General features: G+C 40.8%; 2 protein-coding genes across 16 annotated transcripts in view; one reads left to right on the top strand and one right to left on the bottom strand.

The window, feature by feature from the left end:
• The window catches only part of EIF5B (eukaryotic translation initiation factor 5B), a 93,684-nt gene extending 76,166 nt beyond the window's left edge, over positions 1–17,518 (top strand). For all 3 annotated transcript variants that reach the window (XM_025992461.2, XM_025992462.2, XM_072743019.1), the window contains exons 15-24: positions 7,694–7,825; positions 8,529–8,711; positions 8,847–9,008; positions 10,610–10,741; positions 11,988–12,119; positions 12,227–12,303; positions 12,420–12,584; positions 14,653–14,791; positions 16,550–16,711; positions 17,061–17,518. In XM_025992461.2, coding sequence (XP_025848246.1) covers positions 7,694–7,825; positions 8,529–8,711; positions 8,847–9,008; positions 10,610–10,741; positions 11,988–12,119; positions 12,227–12,303; positions 12,420–12,584; positions 14,653–14,791; positions 16,550–16,711; positions 17,061–17,168 — 1,392 coding nt within the window. In that variant the 3' untranslated portion in view covers positions 17,169–17,518. The remainder of the gene's footprint in view (positions 1–7,693; positions 7,826–8,528; positions 8,712–8,846; positions 9,009–10,609; positions 10,742–11,987; positions 12,120–12,226; positions 12,304–12,419; positions 12,585–14,652; positions 14,792–16,549; positions 16,712–17,060) is intronic.
• A 1,184-nt stretch (positions 17,519–18,702) lies between these two features.
• Positions 18,703–23,490, bottom strand: part of REV1 (REV1 DNA directed polymerase) — a 97,841-nt gene continuing 93,053 nt past the window's right edge. For all 13 annotated transcript variants that reach the window (XM_072743006.1, XM_072743008.1, XM_072743013.1 and 10 more), the window contains 7 exons: positions 23,224–23,426; positions 21,834–22,067; positions 21,107–21,227; positions 20,145–20,365; positions 19,876–20,032; positions 19,470–19,572; positions 18,703–19,107 (listed from right to left, as the gene is read on the bottom strand). In XM_072743006.1, the coding sequence (XP_072599107.1) occupies positions 18,996–19,107; positions 19,470–19,572; positions 19,876–20,032; positions 20,145–20,365; positions 21,107–21,227; positions 21,834–22,067; positions 23,224–23,426 (1,151 nt within the window). In that variant the 3' untranslated portion in view covers positions 18,703–18,995. The remainder of the gene's footprint in view (positions 19,108–19,469; positions 19,573–19,875; positions 20,033–20,144; positions 20,366–21,106; positions 21,228–21,833; positions 22,068–23,223; positions 23,427–23,490) is intronic.

Here is a 23,490-nt window from a genome sequence, read left to right as displayed (position 1 = left end):
CCATTCACGTTGTATAGCTTTTTCTTTCCCTTCTCTTTCACTCTGCATGTGTTTTTAGGGCTAAAGTGGGTTTCTGGTAAGCAGCAAATAAATGGGTTCTATTTTCTTAACCATTGTGTCACCCTTTGTTTTTTTGAAAGGAGCATTCAGACCATTTACATTTAAAGTAATTATGAATAGGTATGTACTTATTGCCATTTTGTCAATTGCTTTCTGGTTGTTTTTGTAGTTCTCTTTTCCTTCTCTTGCTCTTTTTTTTTTTTTTTTGTGATTAATGGTTTTCTTTAGTGTCACAATTGGAGCTCTTTTGTATGTCTATTACGGTTTTGGTTTGTTGTTACCATGAATTTCATCTATAACATCCAAAGTATATAGTAGTCTATATTAACTTGGTGGTCACACTCATTTGAACATAGTCCAGAAGAACTTCATTTTTATTTTATTTGAGAGAGAGAGACAGAGACAGAGAGAGAGAGAAGCAGGCTCCATGCTGGCAGCCCGACATGGGATTCGATCCCGGGTCTCCAGGATCACACCCCGGGCTGAAGGTGGCACTAAACCGCCAAGCCACCGGGGCTGCCCGCCTTTTCTTTTCCACCTACAGAAATCTCTTTGGCATTTCTTGTAAGGCTGGTATAGTGGTGAAGAAGTCCTTTAACTTTTCATTTGCCTGGAAAACTTTTTTTTTCTTTTTAAGATTTTATTTACTACAGAGAAAGAGTGCAAGCATGATGGCGGGAGGGCAGAGGGAGAAGCAAGGAGCCCAACATGGGGTTGGATCCCAGGACCCTGAGATCTTGACCTGAGCCAAAGAGAGATGCTTAACCAGCACTTAACCAGCCTAGCCACCCAGGCACCCCTGTCTGGGAAACTCTGTCCTTCAATTCTGAATGATCTTGCTGGGTATAATGTTCTTGGTTGTAGTTCTTTTCTGCTCCTTTGTGGCCTGCAAATTTCTGCTGAAAAATCAGCTGATAGTAGTAGCCTTATAAGATTCTTTTGCATATAACTAGTTGTTTCTTTTGTTGCTTTTAAAACTCCTTCTTTTTCATCTTTTATATATTAACTATGTGTTACAATATGGACCACCTTGGGGTCATCTTGTTTGGAACTTTGCGTGCTTCCTGGACCTGGATGTTTGTTTCCTTCTAAGGGCTAGGGAAGTTTTCAGGTATTACTTCCTGAAGTAAGTTTTCTGTCCCTTTCTGTCCTCTCCTTATGGGATCTCTATAAAGAGAATGTTTGTTTGCCTGATAGTAGATAGATCTCTTATCTATCCTCATTTTTTAATTCTTTGTATTTTTTCTGTTCAGTTTTGGTGCTTTCCATTTCCCTGTTTTCTGGATCACTAAACAATTCTTATGCATCCTTAAATCTGTTGATTCTCTCTAATGTATTTTTTAAAATATTTATTTATTTGAGAGGGAGAGAGACTATGCACACAGCAGGGTGGAGGGGCAGAGGGAGAGGGAAAAGCAGACCCCTTGCTGAATAGGGAGCCTGATGCAGGACTCAGTCCTAGGGCTCTGGTATCGTGACCTGAGCCAAAGGCATATGGCTAACCAGCTGAGCCATCTAGGTGCCCTTCTATTGTATTTTCATTCTAGTTATTATATTTTTCAACTCTGATTTTTTAAAAAATGTTTTCTATGTCTTTTTTGAAGTTCTGAGTTCATTCATGGTTCTCTCCAGTACGGTTAGCATCTTCATTACCATTAATTGGAATTCTTTATCAGGCATATTGCTCACCTCCATTTCATTTAATTCTTTCTGAGGTTTTTGTCTCGTTCTTTTGTTTGGCATATATTCTTTTGTCATTTTGTTTTGATTTCTTCCTCTGTTTGTATGAATTAGGTGGAACAGCTATTTTCCTTAACTAGAGGGAATGATCTTGTGTACGGGTTCCTGTGCTTATTGAATTTGGGTGGCTGGCTAGAACTGTGGTGTTCATGAGCTGTGGGTCTTGGCACACTCCCATGTTGGGGCTACCCCGGTATGATAATCAGAACTGAAGTGCATTCAAGCTAGGTATTCCTGCAGCTCTCCACCCAGAGGACAGCACAACTGGAGGTGAAATGGGTGAAAGCTAGGGTGTCCCAGGACTATCTTTTCAGAGGGTACCCTAGCATCACAGAGCTGAAGTGGATGTTAGACACAGGATTCTGGGGCTCTCTGCAGAGAATACTCTGATGGGACAGCTGAAACTGAGTGGGCACAGGCTGGGACAGTCCTGCACTAACGGCACCCAGGGAGTACAGCTGAACCTGAAGTACAAGCAAGCTAGGGGTCTTCCACGGCTCTCCATGTGGGGGCACCCCAGTAGGGTGGCTGAAGCCAAGGTGGGTGTGGGCAAGGGTGTTCTTGGGTATTCTGTGCAGGAAGTTCTCTGGCGATTTGTCTGGAGTCTAAGCTGATATGGGGTGGGAGCATGTTACCGGATTCTGACATGCTCTATACCAGAGGTGCCCTGGCAAGTTGTCTGGATCTGAGGTAGTGTGGTCTTGGAGTGTTCTAGGGTGTTTTGTTTGTGTCACCTTGACAAGACTGCTGGAGCTGTAGTGTGGGCTGGCCAAGCATGTCCTGGTATGCATTGCACTGTAGCTACCTTGATGGGATGGCTTGGGCTAGTGTGGGCTAGGGATTCTGGGCTCACTGAGGTGTTAGGCCAGCTAGAATGCCTGGACCATGCCCCTGTTTGTGCTGTCAGGGTGGAGGGGAATGTAGACTGGCACTAGACAGTTCCTCTTGACAGTACTGGGAGAGGGTTTCAGCAGTTCCCTCTGCTGTTAGGCAAGGTTCTAGAACTGATTTATGTTCTAATTGTCCTTTCAAGCCATAGTTTTTTTTTTTTTTTTTCTGTACCTCAGGGTAGACAAACCTGCTCACAGTCCCTCAATACTGTCCCTCCATTCAGCAGTTCGCAGTGTTGTGGATGGGGGTTCTCTGTTTAGTGTCTTGGTCTGTTTTGCCGTTCTCCATGTGGTCTTTGTTTGTAGAAGCTGTTTAGTCAGCTCTTAGTTCTTCAGGATGAATTGCTCTGTAAATAGGTTAGATTTGGTGTATCCATTGAGGTGGTGAGTTCATTGTCTTCCTATATCTTGTCATCTTGGACCAGAAGTTCTCCATTGAATTATTTTTGAATCTTTGTTGAAAATTAATTAAGCCATGCATGTAATATATGTTCCTTTTTGGTATTTATCTTCTCTCTCCCACTGACCTTATGCCACTACTACCCTATCTTGATTATAATAGTTTTATAGTAATGTCTTGGAAGCAGATAGTGGTCATTTAACTTTTTGTTTCTCAAAATTGTTTTGGTTATTTTAGGGTCCTTGAATTTTCATATAAAGTTTGGGATCTTCCTCTTAGTTTTTACAGAAAGCCTTCTAGAATTTTGATTTGAATTGTAGATGAATTCTGTAAGAACTGACATTTTATCAAAATTGAGTCCTCTGATAAGTGAACATGATATTTCTACATTTACTTAATTATTTTCTTTTGGTGATATTTGGTGTCCATGTGTTAGACATATTTTTCTAAATTTATCTCATAGTATGCCATGGTTTTGGTGCTATTGTAAATACCATTTTAAAATTTTAAATTTCTAGTTTTAAATTTATATAGGAACATATTTGAGTTTTATGTATTCATTTTTAATTTTGTGATCTTATTAAATTCACTGATTAGGCCTACTAGCTTCTTTTGTAGATCATGTGGGATTTTCCATCTATACAATTATATTATCTGCAAATAGCTATTTTATTTTTTCCCTTCATGTGTGTGCTCTGTAAATTTTCCCCTTCCTTACTGCTCTAACTTCTAGAACAATGTTGAAGAGAAATAATGACAGACACTTTGCTTTCTGCTCCATCTTGGGGGAAGTCCTTGGTCTTCCACCAGTTATATATAATGTCAGCCGTAGGTTATTTAAAGTGCTATTTGTGGTTTTTTTAAGTCATGAGTTTTGATTTTTGTCAGATGGCTCTTCTCCATCTCTTGAGATATTTATGTGGCTTTCCTCTTCCATAAGATGAACTAATGTTGCTGTTTTGAGGGGACTTTACTTTTTATTATCAAGACTTTATTATTATTATTATTTTTAGAGCCATTTAACATTTACAGCAATTTTGAAGAGAAGGTACAGAGATTTCCCACATACCTTTCCTCCCCCAGAAACAGTCTCCCCCATTTTCTGTACACTCCCTCCCACACCAGGGTGTGGTATGTTATAATTGATGAAAATTCATTGACTTATAATCAACCAAAGTCCATAGTTTACTTCTTGGTGTTGTACATTCTATGGGTTTAGACAAATGTATAATGACCTGTATCCATCATTTTGGTGTCATAAAGTATTATCACGACCTTGAAAATCTTACTGCTCTGCTGTTTGTTCTCCCACCTCCCAGTCCCCCCTAAAGATCCTTGATCTTTTTACTATCTGCATAGTTTTGCCTTTTCCAGAGTGTCATATAGTTGGGATTGTACAGCATTCTGGAATAAGGTTTATCAGATCACCTTCTTTCACTTAAAAATAGGAATTAAACTTTCCTCTATGTGTTTTCATGGCTTCATGGCTCTTTTTTTTTTTCTTTTTTACTTTTAGCTCATTCATTTTGTTTAATAATTCCATTGTCTGGATGCACTACAGTTTTATTGATTCATCCATTGAAGGGCATCTTGGTTGCTTGCAAGTTTGGCAGTTAGTATTGAAGCTGCTGTAAACCTCTGTTTACAGAGGTGCGGATTTGTGCATGGACATGTTTTTTAGCTCCTCTGGGTAAATACCCAGGAGTGTGATGGTGGATTGTATGGTAAGCATGTTTAGTTTTGCAAGAAACTGCTGAACTTTTCTCAAGTGGTTGTAAGTGTAATTGCAAGCCTACCAGCAACGAATAAGAATTCCTGTTGCTCTACATCTTGACCAGCATTTGGTATTGTGTTTTGGACTACATCTAATAGGTATATTGTGGTATTCATTGTTGTTTTAATATGTTTCCTGAAGATGTTCTCTTGAGATGTGGAATGTCTTTTCACGTGCTTATTTGCCATTTCTGAGGTGTCAAATTCATTGGTACATTTTTTAAAAAGATTTATTCATTCATTCATTCATTCATTCATTCATTCATTCATTCATTCAGGAGAGACAGAGAGAGAGAGGCAGAGACACAGGCAGAAGGAGAAGCAGGCTCCATGGAGGGAGCCTGACATGGCACTCGATCCCAGGTCTCCAGGATCATGTCCTGGGCTGAAGGCAGGTGCCAAACTGCTGAGCCAACCAGGCGTCCGTCCCATTGGCACATTTTTAAATTGGATTCTTTGTTTTCTTACTTTTGAGTTTTAAGAGTTAATATATTTTGGAAACAATTTCTTTATCAGATGACTTTTGCACATGTTTTCTCCCAGTCTGGCTTCTTATTTCACTTTCTAGACTCACTCTCTGTTTCACAGAAGTTTTTAATTTTAATAAAGTTTAGCTTATCTTTCTTTCATGGATCATGCCTTTAGTGTAGTATCTAAAGAGTCAAGACCATCACATTTTCTTCTGTGTTTTGTAGGAGTTTTAGAGTTTTGTATGTTACATTTAGGTCTGTGATTATTCTGAGTTAATTTTTGTTACATGAAAGACCTGTGTTGTGTCAAGATTGTTTTTTTGCATGTGGATGATACTCAGTTGTTCCAGCACTATTTTTAAATGTTAAACCAACCTTACATCACTAGAATAAACCTACTTGGTCATGATGTAGTATCCCTTTCATATATTGCCAGGTTTGATTTGATAAGTTGTTGCTGATGATTTTTGTGTCCATATTCATGAATGATTTTGCTATATAATTTTCCTTTCCTGTAGTGTCTTTTGTCTGATTTTGATATCAGAGTAATGTTGCCTTGTAAGATGAATTGAGAAATATTTCCTCCTTCATTTTCTGAAAGAGTTTGTGTGTGTGTGTGTGTGTGTGTGTGTGTGTGTGTGTGTATAAATGATAAAATGTTTGGTAGAATTCACCAGGAACCAGATCTGCATAGAATCTCTTTAAACAAGTACAGGTTATTTTAGTTTTTATTTTTCTCTAATTAGTATAGAAATTTGTTTCCAAGAACCAGCTCATTGTTTTTTATCTCCTTGATTTCCAGTGTTAATTTCATCATTTTTCTTTCTTTCTGTTTTAGTTGTCATGTCTTCTTCTAACTTCTTAAGGTAGAATCTTAGATTGTTGATTTCAGATATTTTTTCTTGTCTAATAGAAGCATTTAAGGGTATGTTTTGCACACTGTTAAAAGCATTGCTGAGGGGTTCCTGGTGACTCAGTCGATTAAGCATCCAACTATTGATTTTGACTCAGGTTGTGCTCTCAGGGTCATGGGATTGGGCACCGTATTGGGTTCTGTGCTAAGGGCAGAGTCCATTTGTCCATTTCCCTTTGCTCCTCCCCTCACTTGTGCTTACAAGTGAGCACTCTCTCTATCTCTAGGAATAAATAAAATCTTTAAAAAAAAAAAACACTGCTTAGGTATATTGTGCTTTTATTATCATTTGAATCAAATTATTTCCTGAATATTTTTACTTGATACAGACTTCTAGGTTTAAAATTTTTTTCCTTCTATAAAAAATTTTTTTCCTTCATCATTGCTTTATGGTTTTTATGTCTAGTTGTCTTTGTTTCCCTGTATGTAATATGTCTTCCTTTTGCTTTGATTGCTTTTAAGAAATTTTAAGGGTTCACAATTGAGATTATGTAATAATTTGTTTATCCTACTTTGGTTTGTTTTTCTTAGATCTACGAACTTGTAGTCTTCATCAATTAAAAAAAATTTTGGTTATATTTTTCATAAGTGAGGTTTTCTTTCATCTTTTTTCATATGCTTCAGTTGGGATAGTATTTATTGCTACATCTTCAAGGTCTCCAGTCTTTTGTAACATGTAGTTTGCTATTAAGCTTATCCAGTGAATTTTTATTTCAAATAATATATATATTTTTAGGTCCACAGGTTTCATGTTTTTCCTTTAAAGTCACATATCTTATAATAACTATTTTAAGGACCTCATATGCTAATTACAACATCTTTGTCATTTCTGGGGCTATTTCTGCTTAACTAATTTTTCTCCTCTGTAGCATTCAGATTTGGGCAGACTCTTGTGGTTCTAGACTGAGGAAACAGATTTTATTTGTTTTTACTACTAAATAGTTTTTCCTCTCTATACCCATTTATCACACTTGAAAAGTGAAGGAAAATTTGAGCAATAAAAATTCAGATGGGCTGTTCTCTAAAATAGGATGTAATTATCTTTTATTTTCTATTTTTTTGGTGTATAATTTTCCTGATGATACTTGCTATTATTCTGACTACTAAACAAAGCCATTTTGGAATTCAAAAAAAAAAAATACACTAATAAGTATATTATCCTAAGATAATTCTAGGATCTCATCTTTTGCAAACAAATGACAGCCTTTCATAAATTGGTTTGGAAGCTGATGGGCAGCATGTTACCTCAGAAGTTTCTAATTTAAGAGGGGATGCAGTTAAGCAGGTTATTATACAGGCTTTTTGGTATAATAAAATATTAGTAATTCACACTCTCCTGAATATATTTAATATACATTAGGAATTTTTAGAAGCTTTAACCTTAATTAAATTCCTAAGTGTTTTGAATGTTTTAAAGATGTTTCTCATGAATTTTTTTTTTTTCCAGATTGATAGGTTGTATGATTGGAAAAAGAGCCCTGACTCTGATGTGGCTGCTACTTTAAAGAAGCAGAAAAAGAATACAAAAGATGAATTTGAGGAGCGAGCAAAGGCTATTATTGTGGAATTTGCACAGCAGGTAAGAAAACTTTTCCTTCTTGATGAAGAGTCTATATCATAGAATATTTTTACTTTTGTTCTATTGTCCTTATACTAAAGCCAACATTTTCACTAATGTTGGTTCTGTTCCCTTATCAATGCCAAGGAGTGTTCTCCATTCTTTTCCCTATCCCTTTTTCTTTTTAAATTAGCTAATACTTCAAAGATCTGTTTTTATAATCTGACTGTTTATTTTTAAAAATAAAGTTGATTTGAAGAGGTGCCTGGATCACTCAGTCTGTTAAGTGTCTGTCTCTAGTTTTCAGTTAGGCCAATGATCTCAGGGTTGTGAGATCAAGCCCTGCATCTGGCTTTCTGCTTGAGATATTCTCTCTCTCTCTCTCTCTCTCTCTCTCTCTCTCTCTCTCTCTCTCTCCCTCTCTCCTTCCCTCCCCCCACCCCTCTCCCTCCTTTCCCCTTCTCTTTCCTATTCCCTCTCCCTCCCCCTCCCCCTCCCCTTCCCCTTCTGCCCCTCCCTCCCAATCGATAAAAAGAAAAAGAAAACCTGGAAAGAAATTACTTTTTTTGTGAAAGAACTACATAATATGCATGATCTCTTGAGTGTTTTTGAGGAATTTCAGAAAGACAAGCTACTTGCCTGTCATCTAATCAGTCATACTGTTCTGGATGTTTCCTTCCACAGCTTGGCCTTTTGGAATGATTTTTGCTTTTTATGTTTCTAGGGTTTGAATGCAGCTTTGTTTTATGAGAATAAGGATCCCCGTACTTTTGTGTCCTTGGTACCTACCTCTGCGCATACTGGTGATGGTATGGGAAGTCTGATCTACCTTCTTGTCGAGTTAACTCAGACCATGTTAAGCAAGAGACTTGCACACTGTGAGGAGCTAAGAGCACAGGTTATGGAGGTACTGATGGGTTTTTCAGTTTATTTTCTTTTATTCCTTTAACAGTGAGTTCTTGGGTGGGGATGTCTTCTGCTTTTAGATTCAGTCAGCATAGTATATCATATTTCTCATTCCCTTTACACTTATGTCTCTCAGGTTAAGGCTCTACCAGGAATGGGCACCACTATAGATGTGATACTGATCAATGGGCGTTTGAAGGAAGGAGATACAATTATTGTTCCTGGAGTAGAAGGGCCCATTGTAACTCAGATTCGAGGCCTCCTATTACCTCCTCCTATGAAGGAATTAAGGGTGAAGGTAAGCCTAGGTGGTAAATGTTGACACATGGGGACATATACAGTGTAAATTCTGTTGAGGTCACTTCCTCACTTCAAGAGCTGCCTGGCCTAATACGCCCTCGCTCCTTGTCCTATATTAGGTATCTTCATGCGGAAGGGATCATCCATCAGGGTGGAGATGTATGCATGTTCTTATTTTTCATCTGAGCTTTCCATGAGAACTGAAGTATATTGTTTTGGTTCTACCCTGACTAGTTTTTAAACATTTTTTATGATGAAATAAATACAGAAAACTACACAAAACATAGAAAAGTTCAACAGATTTTTAAAAAGCAGACAAACAGATGAAGAATAGATCATTGCTGACACCCTGGAAGCCTGTGTGCCTCTCATTGGTGTAAGCCACCCCCACACCTTCCTAAAAGTTAACCATGTTTCAATTTTTATGGTAGTAATTAATAGCCTTTAAAAAATAGTTTTTTAATACCTGAGTGTGTGCCCCTAAAAATTGTGTATGGACTTCATATAAGTGGGATCATTCTCATTTCCATTGTATCTGGCTTCTTCTAGTCAAAGAACCAAAACAAAACACCTTTAAGATTTACCCATGTTTTTGCATATAGCTATAGGTCATTTTTTTGTGGGATATTCTACTGCATAAATATATCATGGTTGGGACGCCTGGGTGGCTTAGCGGTTAATCGTCTACCTCTGGCTTAGGGCATGATCCTGGAGACCTGGGATCGAGTCCCGCATTGGGCTCCCTGCATGGAGCCTGCTTCTTCCTCTGCCTGTGTCTCTGCTCTCTCTGTGTCTCTCATGAATAAATAAATAAAATCTAAAAAAAAAATGTGTATGTATGTATATGTATATATATATTTAAAATCATGGTTTATTTATCTGTCCTCCTGTTGATGGCAACTGTAGGCTATCTCCAGGTTTTAAATTTTTGCTATTACAAACAGTATTGTTGCTACAAACATAATTGTATTATCTCTTGGTGCAATTGTGCAAGATTCTGCAGGGTATATGCCTAGGAGTGAATTGCTGAGTCCTCACTTATGCTCAGCTCCAGTTTTACTGGATAAGGCCACACTGTTGTCCACAGTGAGTCCAACAAGTTACACTTTCACCTGCAGTATATTAGAGTTTTCATTATTTCACTTCTGTCAGCTCTTTGATGCTGTCAGATTTTTAAATGTTCAAATCTGGTAGCTCGTTGTTTCATTTGGTACTTGCCTGATTGAAATATGGTTGGGCATTTTGTATGTTTATTAACCATTGAAGTTCATTCCTTTGTGAAATGTCTCTGTGCTCCAGCATTGTCTGACTTGATTAATTAGGGAATAGTCTGTATAGTCAGGAGACTAGTTTGTTAGTGGCTTGTATGCATCGCAGCATCTTCTCCTACTCTGTGACTTGTCATTTCACCTTTTCTATGGTATCTTAAGAAACAGAAATCTTTCATTTTAGTGTGAATTTATCAATCTTTTGTGTTTATTGCTTTGTGTCCAAGAAAAATTTCCCTACCCCATGATCCTAAAAATATTATCTCACATCATCTCCTACTGCCAACCACTTTGCAAATAAATGTGGTAACAAATGTTTTGATCTCTACAGAACCAGTATGAAAAGCATAAAGAAGTAGAAGCAGCTCAGGGGGTTAAGATTCTTGGAAAAGACCTAGAGAAGACATTGGCTGGTTTACCCCTCCTGGTGGCTTATAAAGAAGATGAAATCCCAGTTCTTAAAGTAAGTTACTTAAAAATTTTTTTCCCCTCTAGAGTTACTGGAGGTCCTGCTGGTGTGTCCGCAGGACACATCCTAGTAATGATGGATGAAGTGGGCACCTTTGTCTTTGTGAAGCTTTACCTGGAGGCTCATAGCAAATAGTTGATGCTTTTAGATTACTTCAGTTTGCACAGTCCTGTGAATTAACATAAGTAATATTTATATACACTAGAATTCTAAAATATACACTTTATTTAAATAAAAAATGAATCTAAGACCAGAAGTAGTTCATGTTTTTAGATGTCAGAATACGCAGACAAAACTCAAAATATTACAAGGAAGTAGGAGTCGTTTTAAAGCTTGTGTATGTGTCTGTAGGAGTAGATGCCCACTGGAGTCTAGCATAGTTTCCCAAAAGGAAACTTTGAGTTGATATACTCACTTGCCAAAGAGAAGATGGCTCTCTGTTCCTAGCATATTAGCTTATCTTGTGTCCTGGCAGCATCAAGTCACCACCATCAGGGAATCAGTCCACCTTAGGGCCCGTGAGAAGAGGGCCAGCCTTCCTCTGCAGCCAGTCCCAGCTGTGGCATGGACTTCTGCATCCTTCATGGCTTGGATGTGACTGTCCTTATTCCTAGGGAAAATCTCTTCGTCTCTAAAGGAGCAGTGACAGAGGAAGAGGATGCTGAGGCATTTCAGGAAAGACACTCAAGCAGACTCTGTGGGCTTCCATAACACATTATATTGATAAAGTGCTTTTAACTTTGAAAAGATTATTTTTGTTTCATTCTGCTCACCTAGTCTACCTTATTTGTGAAGCACAGCAGAAGCTCAATAGATCTCAGTACTAGGAAGTGTAAGACAAAGGTGAAGTGTGGGACACAGCTCAGATTTGGCCCCCGAATCGCTGCCTCTTTTCTAGCACAGGTTCTGCTACGTCTTACTTTTTCTTAGCTTTGGTTTCCTATTTTCAGGTGAATACTTAATTTTAAAAAAACAGAAATGTGGGCAGCCTGAGTGGCTCAGCAGTTTAGCGCCACCTTGGGCCCAAGGCGTGATTCTGGAGACCTGGGATCGAGTCCCACGTCGGGCTCCCTGCATGGAGCCTGCTTCTCCCTCTGCCTGTGTCTCTGCCTCTCTCTCTCTCTCCAATGAATAAATAAATAAAATCTTAAAAAAAAAAAAAAAAGAAATGCAGCTTAATTCTAAGGCATTGCTGATAGAGATGCATTCACAACCTTGTCAAATTTAATTTCTTTTCAAGGATGAGTTGATCCATGAGTTAAAGCAGACGCTAAATGCTATCAAGTTGGAAGAAAAAGGAGTCTATGTTCAAGCATCTACGCTGGGATCTTTGGAAGCTCTACTTGAATTTCTAAAAACATCAGAAGTGCCCGTAAGTATTTCTACCTGACTCTATAGGAGTCTGTGGTAGTTGTGGTTGGTGGTTCTGTTTCTTTTACCGGACACAGGCATTTAAGCTCAGAAATTCCCTTTCTACAGTATGCAGGAATTAACATTGGTCCAGTCCATAAAAAAGATGTTATGAAGGCTTCAGTGATGCTAGAACATGATCCCCAGTAAGTAATTTCTCTTCTGCTGTGAAGGCTTTCATATTACTTGTTGTCTTCAAACAGTCCTTCGTGACATACTCTGTGTTTCACCAAATGATCTTTATTGTGTTTGAACCTTTCAGGTATGCAGTAATTTTGGCCTTTGATGTGAGAATTGAACGGGATGCACAAGAAATGGCTGATAGTTTAGGAGTTAGAATTTTTAGTGCAGAAATTATTTATCATTTATTTGATGCCTTTACGAAATATAGACAAGACTACAAGAAACAGAAACAAGAAGAATTTAAGTAAGTTGGTGATTTTACTTACTTCGGGTCTTTGGCAATGAAGTGGTTAAGAATTACCAAATGCAGGCTGCGTCCACTATCCTGAAAGAGCATTCCTGTGAAACCTTCCATAAGCCAAAATGGCATGAAGGGAAGAAGCAATTACCATTAATTCATATGGGAAATTTTTGAACACTCCTAGGCTCAAACTATAATCTCTCTCATGCTTTTCTGCTATCTTAGGACACATCTTGATAGCAGATTTAAAAAAAAAAAATTGAGGTGAAGGCCAATTGCTCATAGACAGACACAGCTCCGGCAGCATGATAGTGAGATGCTGAGTGTGGTCCCTGGGAACAAGCTCAGCGGGGCCACTCTTTGGGGTGCCCGCTGACTCTTAATGGCTCACTGTAAAACAAATGCTAAATGTTTTTGCTTTTTGCCTTTTTTCATAAAAGCAAAATTCTCCTCAGAGGTTAGAGAAAGCAGGTACTAATGTAGGTCTTTTGTAAAAGCAAGGTGGCAATAGGCAAACTTCAGACCTGTGGGGGACATCTGTGCAAGAAAGGTACGTGGACAGTAGAAGCGCATGGCATTTGCTCAAACAGAAGAGGCTGCATCCTGATGGAATGTATTAAAAACCATAAATTCTGCCCATCTGAGGCATTCCAGCAGTGTGTTAACAAAGCTCTGTAGCCTTTTAGTTTTTAATTTTCAAATTGGCAGACCTGGGTCTCATCAATTGGTGAGTAGTTGCTAAAATCCTCTTGTTTGGAGTTCCTTAACTGGTATTACACAGGAAGGAAGGAACAATATGAGAATGTGGAAGGTGAGGGACTGAAATGAAGGGAAGTATTCTATTGGAAGAGAGCTTGCTTCTCCAGCTGACCTCACAGCTTGCCCCATGTAACATGGTGGCTCACTGCAGGTGCTGGACAAGTCAGCAGTGACCCTGACCAGGTCCCCCCCACCCCCCACCTTCCTCTTGCAGCTCAGGGGATACAAGTAGTGAATACATGAGAAGTAGGGTAAGTGCCAAAGAGCGGAAGAGGAAAACCCTAATTCAGGGAAGAGACGTGACCAGCAGTGTGGCAGGGGGCAGCAGCTCAGCTCTGTAGGTCTCCCCTTCAAATAGAGATCTGGAGGGAATGAAGTGAGCTGTTCAGGCAGCAGGGCAGCCCTTGGGGGCAGCCACGTTGAGAATGATGGGGAGCAGTAGGAGATGGGGTCAGAGAAGTTGGTGGGACTCTGTATGGCCCTTAGGGAGGATCTCAGCGAGTCCATGAAGGCCCTTGTTGAGCTCCCAGTGTTCCAGGTAAGACAGAGGGTGGCTCAATTTGGGCTACATATTTAAAGTAGAATTGCCAGGTGAGTGTTAGGAGATTGAGATATGCTCGCTTGAAATCATGAAACTGGGACACCTGGGTGGCTCAGCGGTTGAGCGTTTGCCTTCAGCTCGGGGTGTGATCCTAGAGTACCAGGATAGAGTCCCACATCGGGCTTCCTGCATGGGGCCTGCTTCTCCCTCTGCCTCTCTTTGGGTGTATCTCATGAATAAATAAAATCTTAAAAAAAAAAAAAAATCATGAAACTGGAAACAAAAAGACTTGGTTAGAGAAGACTGCTAGACACTGAAAGTATACTGAGCACATGCTTGCTAATAAGCAGGAAAATAGTGGCCTTTTGGATCACCTGATTGGGGGACATGGTATGGAGAGAGTGGCTGTTGTTCGATGTCTGTGGTCCCCAGGATACTGCCTGTGGGTTCCATCAAGGTTCTAAACTCCCATCTAAATTTAGGGGCAGGGCTCAGTGCTCCAGGGAGGCAGCTTTTTTAAGACTTGGGAAGCAACAGCATGGAGGGAGGGAAGGGAAGAAGATGGTGAGGGGATGAAGCATTCCAGGCAGGTGGCCTGGACCAGAACAGACACCACTGACCACTGTCAGCAGCGTCTTTCTTGCTCCTCTGGCACCCCCTGGGGGGTATTGCTTTTATCCAACAGAAGCCTCATACTTACTTGTATTTGTTTTTAATGTTTAAGTGGTTTGGTCAGCTTCAAAATTCTTGGGTTTTCTTTTTTCCTTTTAGGCATATAGCAGTATTTCCCTGCAAGATGAAAATCCTCCCCCAGTATATTTTTAATTCTCGAGACCCAATAGTGATGGGAGTGACTGTGGAAGCAGGTCAGGTGAAACAGGGGACACCCATGTGCGTCCCTAGCAAAAATGTAAGTTCTGGTTGTACTTTGAAAACAAGTATGGTCTCTTAAATGAGTAAAATGGGGAGTCCAGGAGTGGCGACAAGCACAGCTTGTCGCCGTCTGTTTTATACCTCAGTACAAGTGCCACTGTTGATTCCTAGCACCAAGTATTATTGCTTCAGCAAATGAAAGTTGCAAGGTACTGTGAATTATTGCCCTTGTAAAAAATGTTTTAAAGTTTCAAGCCTGGGGAAAAGTTTATAGAATAACCAACACTCACTCATTCCTTCCCTTGAGATTAGCGTCATACCTAAGAAAAATTGAGTTAATGTCCTATAGTTTATAGTTCTCACATTTCCCCAGTTGTCCCAAATGTCTTTCCTAATGCCACCTGCCCATCTGGCCCCAGATCCCTTCAAGGGGCTTTGCTTTTGGTTATTACAGGTTTTAGTCCCAGTAGAAACAGCCCCTCCCATCCTTTCTGTAGAGTCCAGTTGTTTTGCAGATTATTTCTCAACTTGGATTTGTCTGATGGTTTCCTCCTCACTATACAGAAGTTATAGTTGTTGGAACAGATACTGTATGCGCAGGTGTTCCCAAGCACCTCCTGCCCTGTCACACAGGCTTTCTTACTGTGGCGATGCCATCTTCCTTTCCTGGGGAAGGTGCTGTTGCCTCAGCACTGCCAATAGAAACACATCTGTCTCCCTTTGTAATTACTAAGTAATCTCTGGGGCACTTTGAGTACCTGTGAATATCCTGTTTCAACAGTCTGTATCCTGGTAGATTTAGTGATTGGTAATCCTTGCCTAAGGCAGTTATACAATGTTTGTAACATTGTGATCCCCACCCTCCACCCCCACCCCCAACTTTTCATTAGGTACCTTATACACAGTCACTTTTTAAAAATAAAATTTGAAAAATATAAAATTTGATGTTACCATCCAATACCAGTATTTTTGAAACCCCAGTTCTCCATTCTGGTCAGCGGGAGCCCATTCAAGCTGGTTACTTCAGCACTTAACACACAGCACGTGGAGCATCTTCTTCCTTTATGGTGCTGCTGTTCTGGGCTCATCTAGTACTTTCACTGCCTCACACCTGGTTCCTTTAGTGGGAAATGGCACTTAGAAGTCATCTGAGCACTAGGACTTACTTCCAGGAGCCGTTGCTTTTATACCATTTCAGTGGACTAAGGACATTTGCTTGCAGCAATTATTTGTGGCTTTTGCCACATCAAAGCCCTTGGTTTCACTCTTACTCTCCTTTATCTCTTCACAAGGCAGGCAGTGGAGTGGTTTTCTCCTGCATGGTCACTAAGCTCAGACCACTCAACAACTTTGATCCTCTAACAGCCTATGGGACCCCATGTGATGTGTCCCTGGCTGCCACCCTGACGTAATCCCCAATCCCCTTGCTCACCATACCGCCCACTCCAAGCTCATTTCTAATTGAGAAGTGTTGTGCCTGCCATTCTCTCGCAATATGGCACCTGTAGTGTGAAAGGATAGGCAGTAGTAGTAAGCCACACTGGACTGACAGGGCACTTCCCAGGTTATCTAAAGCACATGATCTTCACAGCCATCTTGTGAAGGCCAGGGGGGATGTGGTGGTGTCATTGCCTAGTTTCCCAGTGAGAAAACTGCAGTGATGAGTGCTAGAGAAGGTCACAGAGCCAGGGCTTTTAAACTGGCTCTTTTGCTCCAGTTTTTATTTCAGCTGTCCAGTTGCAGTGCCTGTGACTGGCAGGATTCCTCTGCTTACACTGCAGTTCTTATTTTACAGTTTGTTGACATTGGAATAGTAACAAGTATTGAAATAAACCATAAACAAGTGGATGTCGCAAAAAAAGGACAAGAAGTCTGTGTCAAAATAGAACCTATCCCTGGTGAATCTCCCAAAATGTATGGAAGACATTTTGAAGCTACAGACATTCTTGTCAGTAAGGTAAGTGTCTCCCTCAAAGTGGCCCATTTTAGGAAAGGGGTGGGGAAGGGGGGGGTCAACTCTTCTCTGGCTACCTTTATGCACTAGCTCTTAGGGCTGGAAGTTTGGACCTGTGCACTCTGAGAGGATTAGCTGCTTCTCAGGGTAGGGGCAGGTCTGTGAGGGGGCCCTGGCTTTGTTGAGGAAGGGGCCTCCTCAGTCCACTACTCCAAATAGGCAGACGAGCACTGCACTTATCTTTAGCTAAGGTTTCTTTTTAATGGGCAGTATCTGGTGACAGGCCCCACGCTTGTCCTCGGCATGTAATGGTTACCCTGTTCCTGACCCTGTCTGTGCCTCGGGCTTGCAGATCAGCCGGCAGTCCATCGATGCCCTCAAAGACTGGTTCAGAGATGAGATGCAGAAGAGTGACTGGCAGCTTATTGTGGAGCTGAAGAAAGTATTTGAAATCATCTAATTTTTCCACATGGGGCAGGAAATTGGAATAAATGCAATATTATGTTGTAAAATCACCAAGAAAAACAAGACGGATGTATCTGGACACTGACGAACTTAAGTATGGAAGGAAAAAAATAGGTGTATAAAATGTTTTCCATGAGAAACCAAGAAACTTACACTGGTTTGACAGTGGTCGATTACATGTCCCCACAGTTCCAACGTGCCTGTTCACCTGCCCCCTCCTTTCCCGACCCTTCTCTACTGGCTGCTGTTTTAAAGTTTGCCCTAACCCAAATTTGGATTTTTATTACAGATCTAAAGCTCTTTCGATTTTATACTGATTAAATCAGTACTGCAGTATTTGATTAACCAAGCTTCTGCAGATTTTGTGATTCATGGGACTTTTTTGATGTAAGAAATACTTCTTTATTTATGCATATCCCTTCCCACGGTGATTTTTTTTTCCAGCATTCTTCTGCCGTATGCCCTTAGGAATTTTTTAAAATAGAAAATTAGGCACTCTGATATCTCTTTATCTGCTTTGTGTGAAACCATGGTGTAAAGCGTAGCTGGCTGCTATTTACTGCTTGTATAGTCCTGAGAGTCCACTGTAATCAGCACAATTCTGAACTACCAATAAAGAAAACAGACATCCACCAGTGAGCTGTTAGGCTTCCATGCTAGCATAGCTTCTCTCCACGAGTCATCAGCTTTGGTGTATGTAATACCTTGTGTGCCAGCACACGTCAGTGTTAGAATTTTTGTACATCAATCTTGGTCTAGTTTGTCCTAGAAAATCCTATCATGCGTACGTTCCCTGATGGGGCAGTCAGTAGGGAGCTGATGGACTGTTGGGGCTTGCTTAGTGCTCCTAAGCTGTTGCGGAGACATCATGATTTGTTGATAGCAGTAATTGGATTTAGCTAGTTTTCCCGAAGAGTGTGGCAAGTCCACGTGAAATTTTCCCCACGGCAAGGAATCTGTTAGTGGGGGATGAATTTTGGTCACAGATCTCTCATATTGGACTACCTATGTATAGCACAGTGCTAAGGGCAGTGTGGGGTGTTTTGAAGAAAATGTCCCCACGTATTCACTGGCACAGGATTATAAATTATATTTTTCAAGTATTATGGTATAGCATAGTCTAGAAAATCTGTACCATTCTTCACTACTACTGAAGCTTCTCCAGGGATAGTAGAAGCAGAGATGAGACCGCTCAAACATCTGTGGGACATCTTTTTCCCAGGAAAAGCTTATTATTCAATTATGTGTGTGTTCTAATTTAAAATGTGTAAATCCCTCCACTTAGAAGAAGTAAAGAAGATTTTCTTAACATGCTCCTGTGTTCATGCTTGGGGACAAGAGTGATAAGATTATTTAGAGGCTTTACCCGGAACAAGTAGAATCCCAGTCTGGGACCTCTCAGGAATTTCAAAGCTTAGTACGGAGCCTGTAACAATGGTCTGCTTGTAGGTTTCCTCAGCCTTTAAATAGAATTAACAGTGCAGGATTTGCTTCCTAAAGGATTCACAAAAAGGAGCCTGTACAAAATATACATACAGTTCTTTATTAAACAACTGTAAACACTTCACTGTAAAAATCCATAAAACTTTATAAACAAACATTTTGTAAATAGAATCTATACTACAGTAAAAGAATTAACACAATTATTTACATGCAATACTGACAAATTTGGCACTTATTGAAAAGAAATGTACAAAACACTTGCTTAAAAACAAAATTTTAAAATTATAAAAACTCCAAGCATTACTATCATGCACTTTGCAAATACCTCACAAGCACTTATGGCACAGCTAGCAGAGAGCACCAGGCTCCCTGGTGATATTTATGTAACTTTTAATGTGCTTCCATAAGTTTGTTGTAAAACCACCTGAACGTTGTCAAGAATAAAGTCAAATGCCATGTTCCAAACCGATTCCACCGACTGCTGCATCAACCTAAAAGGTGGGTTAAGAAAAGACATCAGGTAAGGTGATGGACTCCTCCTCCCACAAGAATCAGCTGAACATAAATCATCAGGGTTTTAATGTTTTTATATAAGAACCAATTTTGGCCAAATCCCTAGAATGCTCAAAAGTACCTACTATGGTTTTAAGCCATATAAATCTCGAGGGGAACAATCTTTTGCTTGTATTATGGCATTTCTTTGGGATTCAAAACATAGAGTATCCCCTTTTCACTAACTCTAAAGAGTACAGTTAGCAGCTTGCCCAGAAGTGTAAAAGCTACTCTGCTTCCCCTTGAGTAGCTGTGTGAGATGCCTGATTTTCTTGTTCTGATAAAAATATCGAATAATTACCTTTTCATGTATTTTATAACTAGGTCCAGTTTTTCCAAATCTTTTTCCTCTATTAGATCAGTACAATATTTCACAACTTGCAGAATGTCTTCTTCCATTGGATCTAGAGAGGGGGAAAAACTTCAAATAAGGACCAGCCTCCTTTTAAAGACAGCTAGCTGCAGGGATAAAGGAGACTCGCATTTCTGTAAGCTCTCCCACTGACTTAGAGCCGTCAAACAAATGGTCTATAGTTAAGGCACTTTTCAAAGTCGGCCCCAGAGTTTGAAAGGTTAGAGGGTGGCTGGTTTTAGCCTACCAGATTTAGAAAAATGAGTTCCATTTCTACAGTCGAGTCTGTTCATGTTCTAAAATCTAGAACTGTTGTTATATCTCAGTCTGCGACTGTCCCGCCGGCCAAGCCAACCTGAAATGGTAGTTATCCATTCTTTGAGCAAGGTCTTCACATCACTGAATTCAACAGCTCCTGCCAGGTTTGGTGCTGGGGGTCTCCCACAGCCAACTGGCTCAGGCTGCAAACCAGAGAGGCCTGGCACACCTGAAGTGGAAGCAGAGAGTTCTCCCTGTTAAAGAAAACAAACGATAAAAAGTGCTGTATTTATACGTAACAGCAAGTACAACATTAAAATCTGGTAAAAGAAGAGGTCAAAGTTTAAAGAGTATGAGAACTATTACCAGAGGTTTCTCAGAAGCAGGACCTTCATGTTTTAGAATCCCATCAATTAATTTCTGAGGACTCCCACAGGCCCCAGGCAGAGTTTTCACAGGACTATTAAGCAACTTGTTTTTCAAAGGACTCTGGATCTTTTTGGGGGGACTGATGGGATTTTTCTTCTTGTTTCGTTTCTTTTCTTTCACTGCTGCTGGTTTTAGCTGACGTAACGGATTCTTTGGCACTGTAAGAATACGAACGTGAGATTGTCAACAAAGTATGTTCAGACAATACAAGTTCTTGTTCCTCCTTAAATATAGCCCCTATGCATGCGTGCACACATCCCAACACAGGCCCCTTAGCAAGACTGGGATGCAGTACCTGGCGGTAAGCGCAGACTCTAGGGCTCCCACTACCTGTGCTCGTCACCTATTAAAATCTAGTCTATAAAGAGGGGCCCATCAGGATTAACTGGAAATTCAACAGGTGAAGGATAACAGTTCAGGCCATACTATAATGCTTGTTCAGACACTTCCACATTTCTTGTTTTAAACCTACACTGTTGGGATCCCTGGGTGGCTCAGCGGTTTAGCGCCTGCCTTTGGCACAGGGTGTGATCCTGGAGTCCCGGGATCGAGTCCACGTAGGGCTCCCTGCATGGAGCCTGCTTCTCCCTCTGCCTCTATGTCTATCATGAATAAATTAAAAAAAAAAATTTAAACCTACACTCTTGGATATATCAACCTATTTCTGGTAATAATTCAGACTTTTTCTGAAATGAAGGTGTTTTCCAGTCAAGAAGTTACAGATACAAATCCAGCCAGGACTGTGACAACACTTGGCACATCATGTACTCGTTCCCTTCAATACAAAGAGCTCTTAGCTGGACCAGCAGCTCAGACGCCGGCTGTTACCTGCTGCAGTAACCACACCCTATGATCTCTTTTCTTATCTTCGGTTGTTTCAAGTCCCTTCCCGGGCTTACCTGACGCGGTGGCCGGCTGCTGCTGAGCGGTGTTCTCCCCCTGCCTTTGTCTTTGATCATAAGCTGCCTTCAGCTCCTTCTGAAGCTCTGCAGGAAGTGCCGCAAACACCTCAGGGTCCACCTAGTGAGAAAGAGAAGGTTCAAAGTCAAAATGGAGTTGATGCTCTATTTTTCACAAAACAGATTTTGTTTTCAAATCATGTTTCTCTGATCTGTGTGAATTCTTGATAGGTCCTCAATATTGAAGCTCACTGTATCCTGGTTTTAGGGTGAGAATAAAAAAACTTACAGCTAAGAACTGACTTGAATAAAACCAAACCACAGCAGAACCATCCGGGTAAGCAGCATTACTAGAAAACGAAAGGCAAAACACAAGAAGACAGGCTCACGGGCAGTATCTTTTCAAACACCAAACTTAAAAGACTGTCTTAGTGTCTCTAGTCTACAATTACAGATCTCTACCCAGTTATTTCAAGTGTGGCCCAATGGTCACCACTGGGCAAGAAAGTAGAAACAATGTGTTGTATGTCTGGGTGGAGATTGTAAGCATCCACATACCACATGCTCCCTCTTCTCTGCCAGTCTGTCCTTTAGATGATGTAGCAGTGGATATGGTGTATGCTATGGGGAGTGTAGGATCCAAAGGAAAAGCGGAAGTGAGACAGGTCCTGGGCTGCAGTAGGAAGGGTGAGCATAGTCAGGGTAGAAGGTCTGTAGTTTGACTAACCTGTGAAAATGCTGGAAGGGCTATGACATTAATTCCCGCATCACTGTTAGATTCTTGAGGTTCTGGTATTTGTAACAAAACCGTCCCAACTGGTTGTGGCAAAATTCCTGTATTGCAGCCGTTTACTGGCTCTTTCCTTTTGTCGCCATGCAGCTCTCCTTGCTGAACAGCACAGACCTGCTCTACTTGCTCCCGGAGATCAGGCGGAAGTGCTTCTAGAACAGACTGGTCGAGCTGTAAGATCCCACATGAGTCTGGAGTCACAGCATGCTCAGAGAGGAGGTTAGGACTGAATGCTAGCACATTCTGGATAATAAGCAAGAGGCGCAGCGGAGCAGGCTAGGAAAGCAAATCCTCCAAAGCAGCACACTTTCGGAAGGCCGCTGGCCTCTTGCCATCGCAGCCTGAGTAGTAGCAACACGTGAAGTCTAGGGAGGCAGCACCGCCAATCAGGCAAGTCCACACACAAGCCCAGACCCCACAAACCCGTGTCAACCTCGTATCTTGGACCTCACCCAGGGGGCAAGGGCCAACGCCTAGGAGTGGGATCGCAGAGCCCTGGGTGAGAAGTTTACCTCTCACACAGTAGACTATCTGCCCCCAAATACAAATAAATCTGGTTCTGACAATACCGTGTTAGACAAGAGAGATTGTGGAAATCTCCCTTTCTCTAGCCTACATACCAGATTCCTCTATGCACCTGTGCACTTCCATTTAGAAACCTGGAATCCCATTAAGCTGGCTAGGCCAACGTTCTACTTTGCCAGGAACAACTACTTTTGGATGACTCACTAGCATCCGGGACCCAGTGCAAAAGTATCAAGTGTCCGTTTCTGAGCCTTACAGCCAGCATGTGTGTTTCCTTCAGCCTCCTACTACGAAGTGGAGCAGGGAAATGGACTTTCCCAATATAGCTTAAAGAGCTATCTTACCTTGCAAGGAGCAAAAGTTCCAACAGTGTTCCACACTTACAGCACACACCAACAGAATTACTAGCTTACGTTAGGAAAATCGTTCACCCTACAGACGGAACCATTTGCAAATGCTGCAAGAAAAACCTTGGACAGAGGCCCCTACAACTCACCACCAAAGCTGTATTGCTGAATAGAGTTAAATCCACATGATTACTGCCGCTACAAAGAGGTAAAGTGGTTACTGACTGGCAGTCTGCAGAACTGGCTTGCAACCATGTTCTACAACTTCCAAGAGTCACAGATCTTTGCCAAAAGCACCACCTTTCTCCTACCTTGATATTTCTCATTTGAAATTTGGTAACACTGTGATCTGCCCTTGATCTATCCTAACAGGTAGCCCTCTCCCCTTCTTGCCTATACTAACTAAAAATGTCTGCTTTTGCACTTAAATCATACGTAGAACTATAAAAATATACCTGGGAAGGTGACGGAACCTCTATACTCAGGTTAATTCTTGATTTTAAACTGATGGGAGAATGTAGACCATTCCATTTCCCTGAAGACTCGGCTTTGCTAGTAACTGGACTGACACTTGATGTCAGGTGTGTAGAAAAAGATGGCAAGAAAGTGCAATTTCTAGAGGCGGAGGATATTTCCAGATCCATAGCAGCCAGAAATACTGAAAGTATAGAAAATACATAAAATAGCTTCCTCAGATCCTTAGGTATGGGATAATATGGATT

The sequence above is a fragment of the Vulpes vulpes genome, chromosome 16, assembly GCF_048418805.1.
Source record: "Vulpes vulpes isolate BD-2025 chromosome 16, VulVul3, whole genome shotgun sequence".
Taxonomy (NCBI): Eukaryota; Metazoa; Chordata; class Mammalia; order Carnivora; family Canidae; genus Vulpes; species Vulpes vulpes.
Note: the sequence above shows the minus strand (reverse complement) of the source record. Positions and strands in the feature narration are given on the sequence as shown.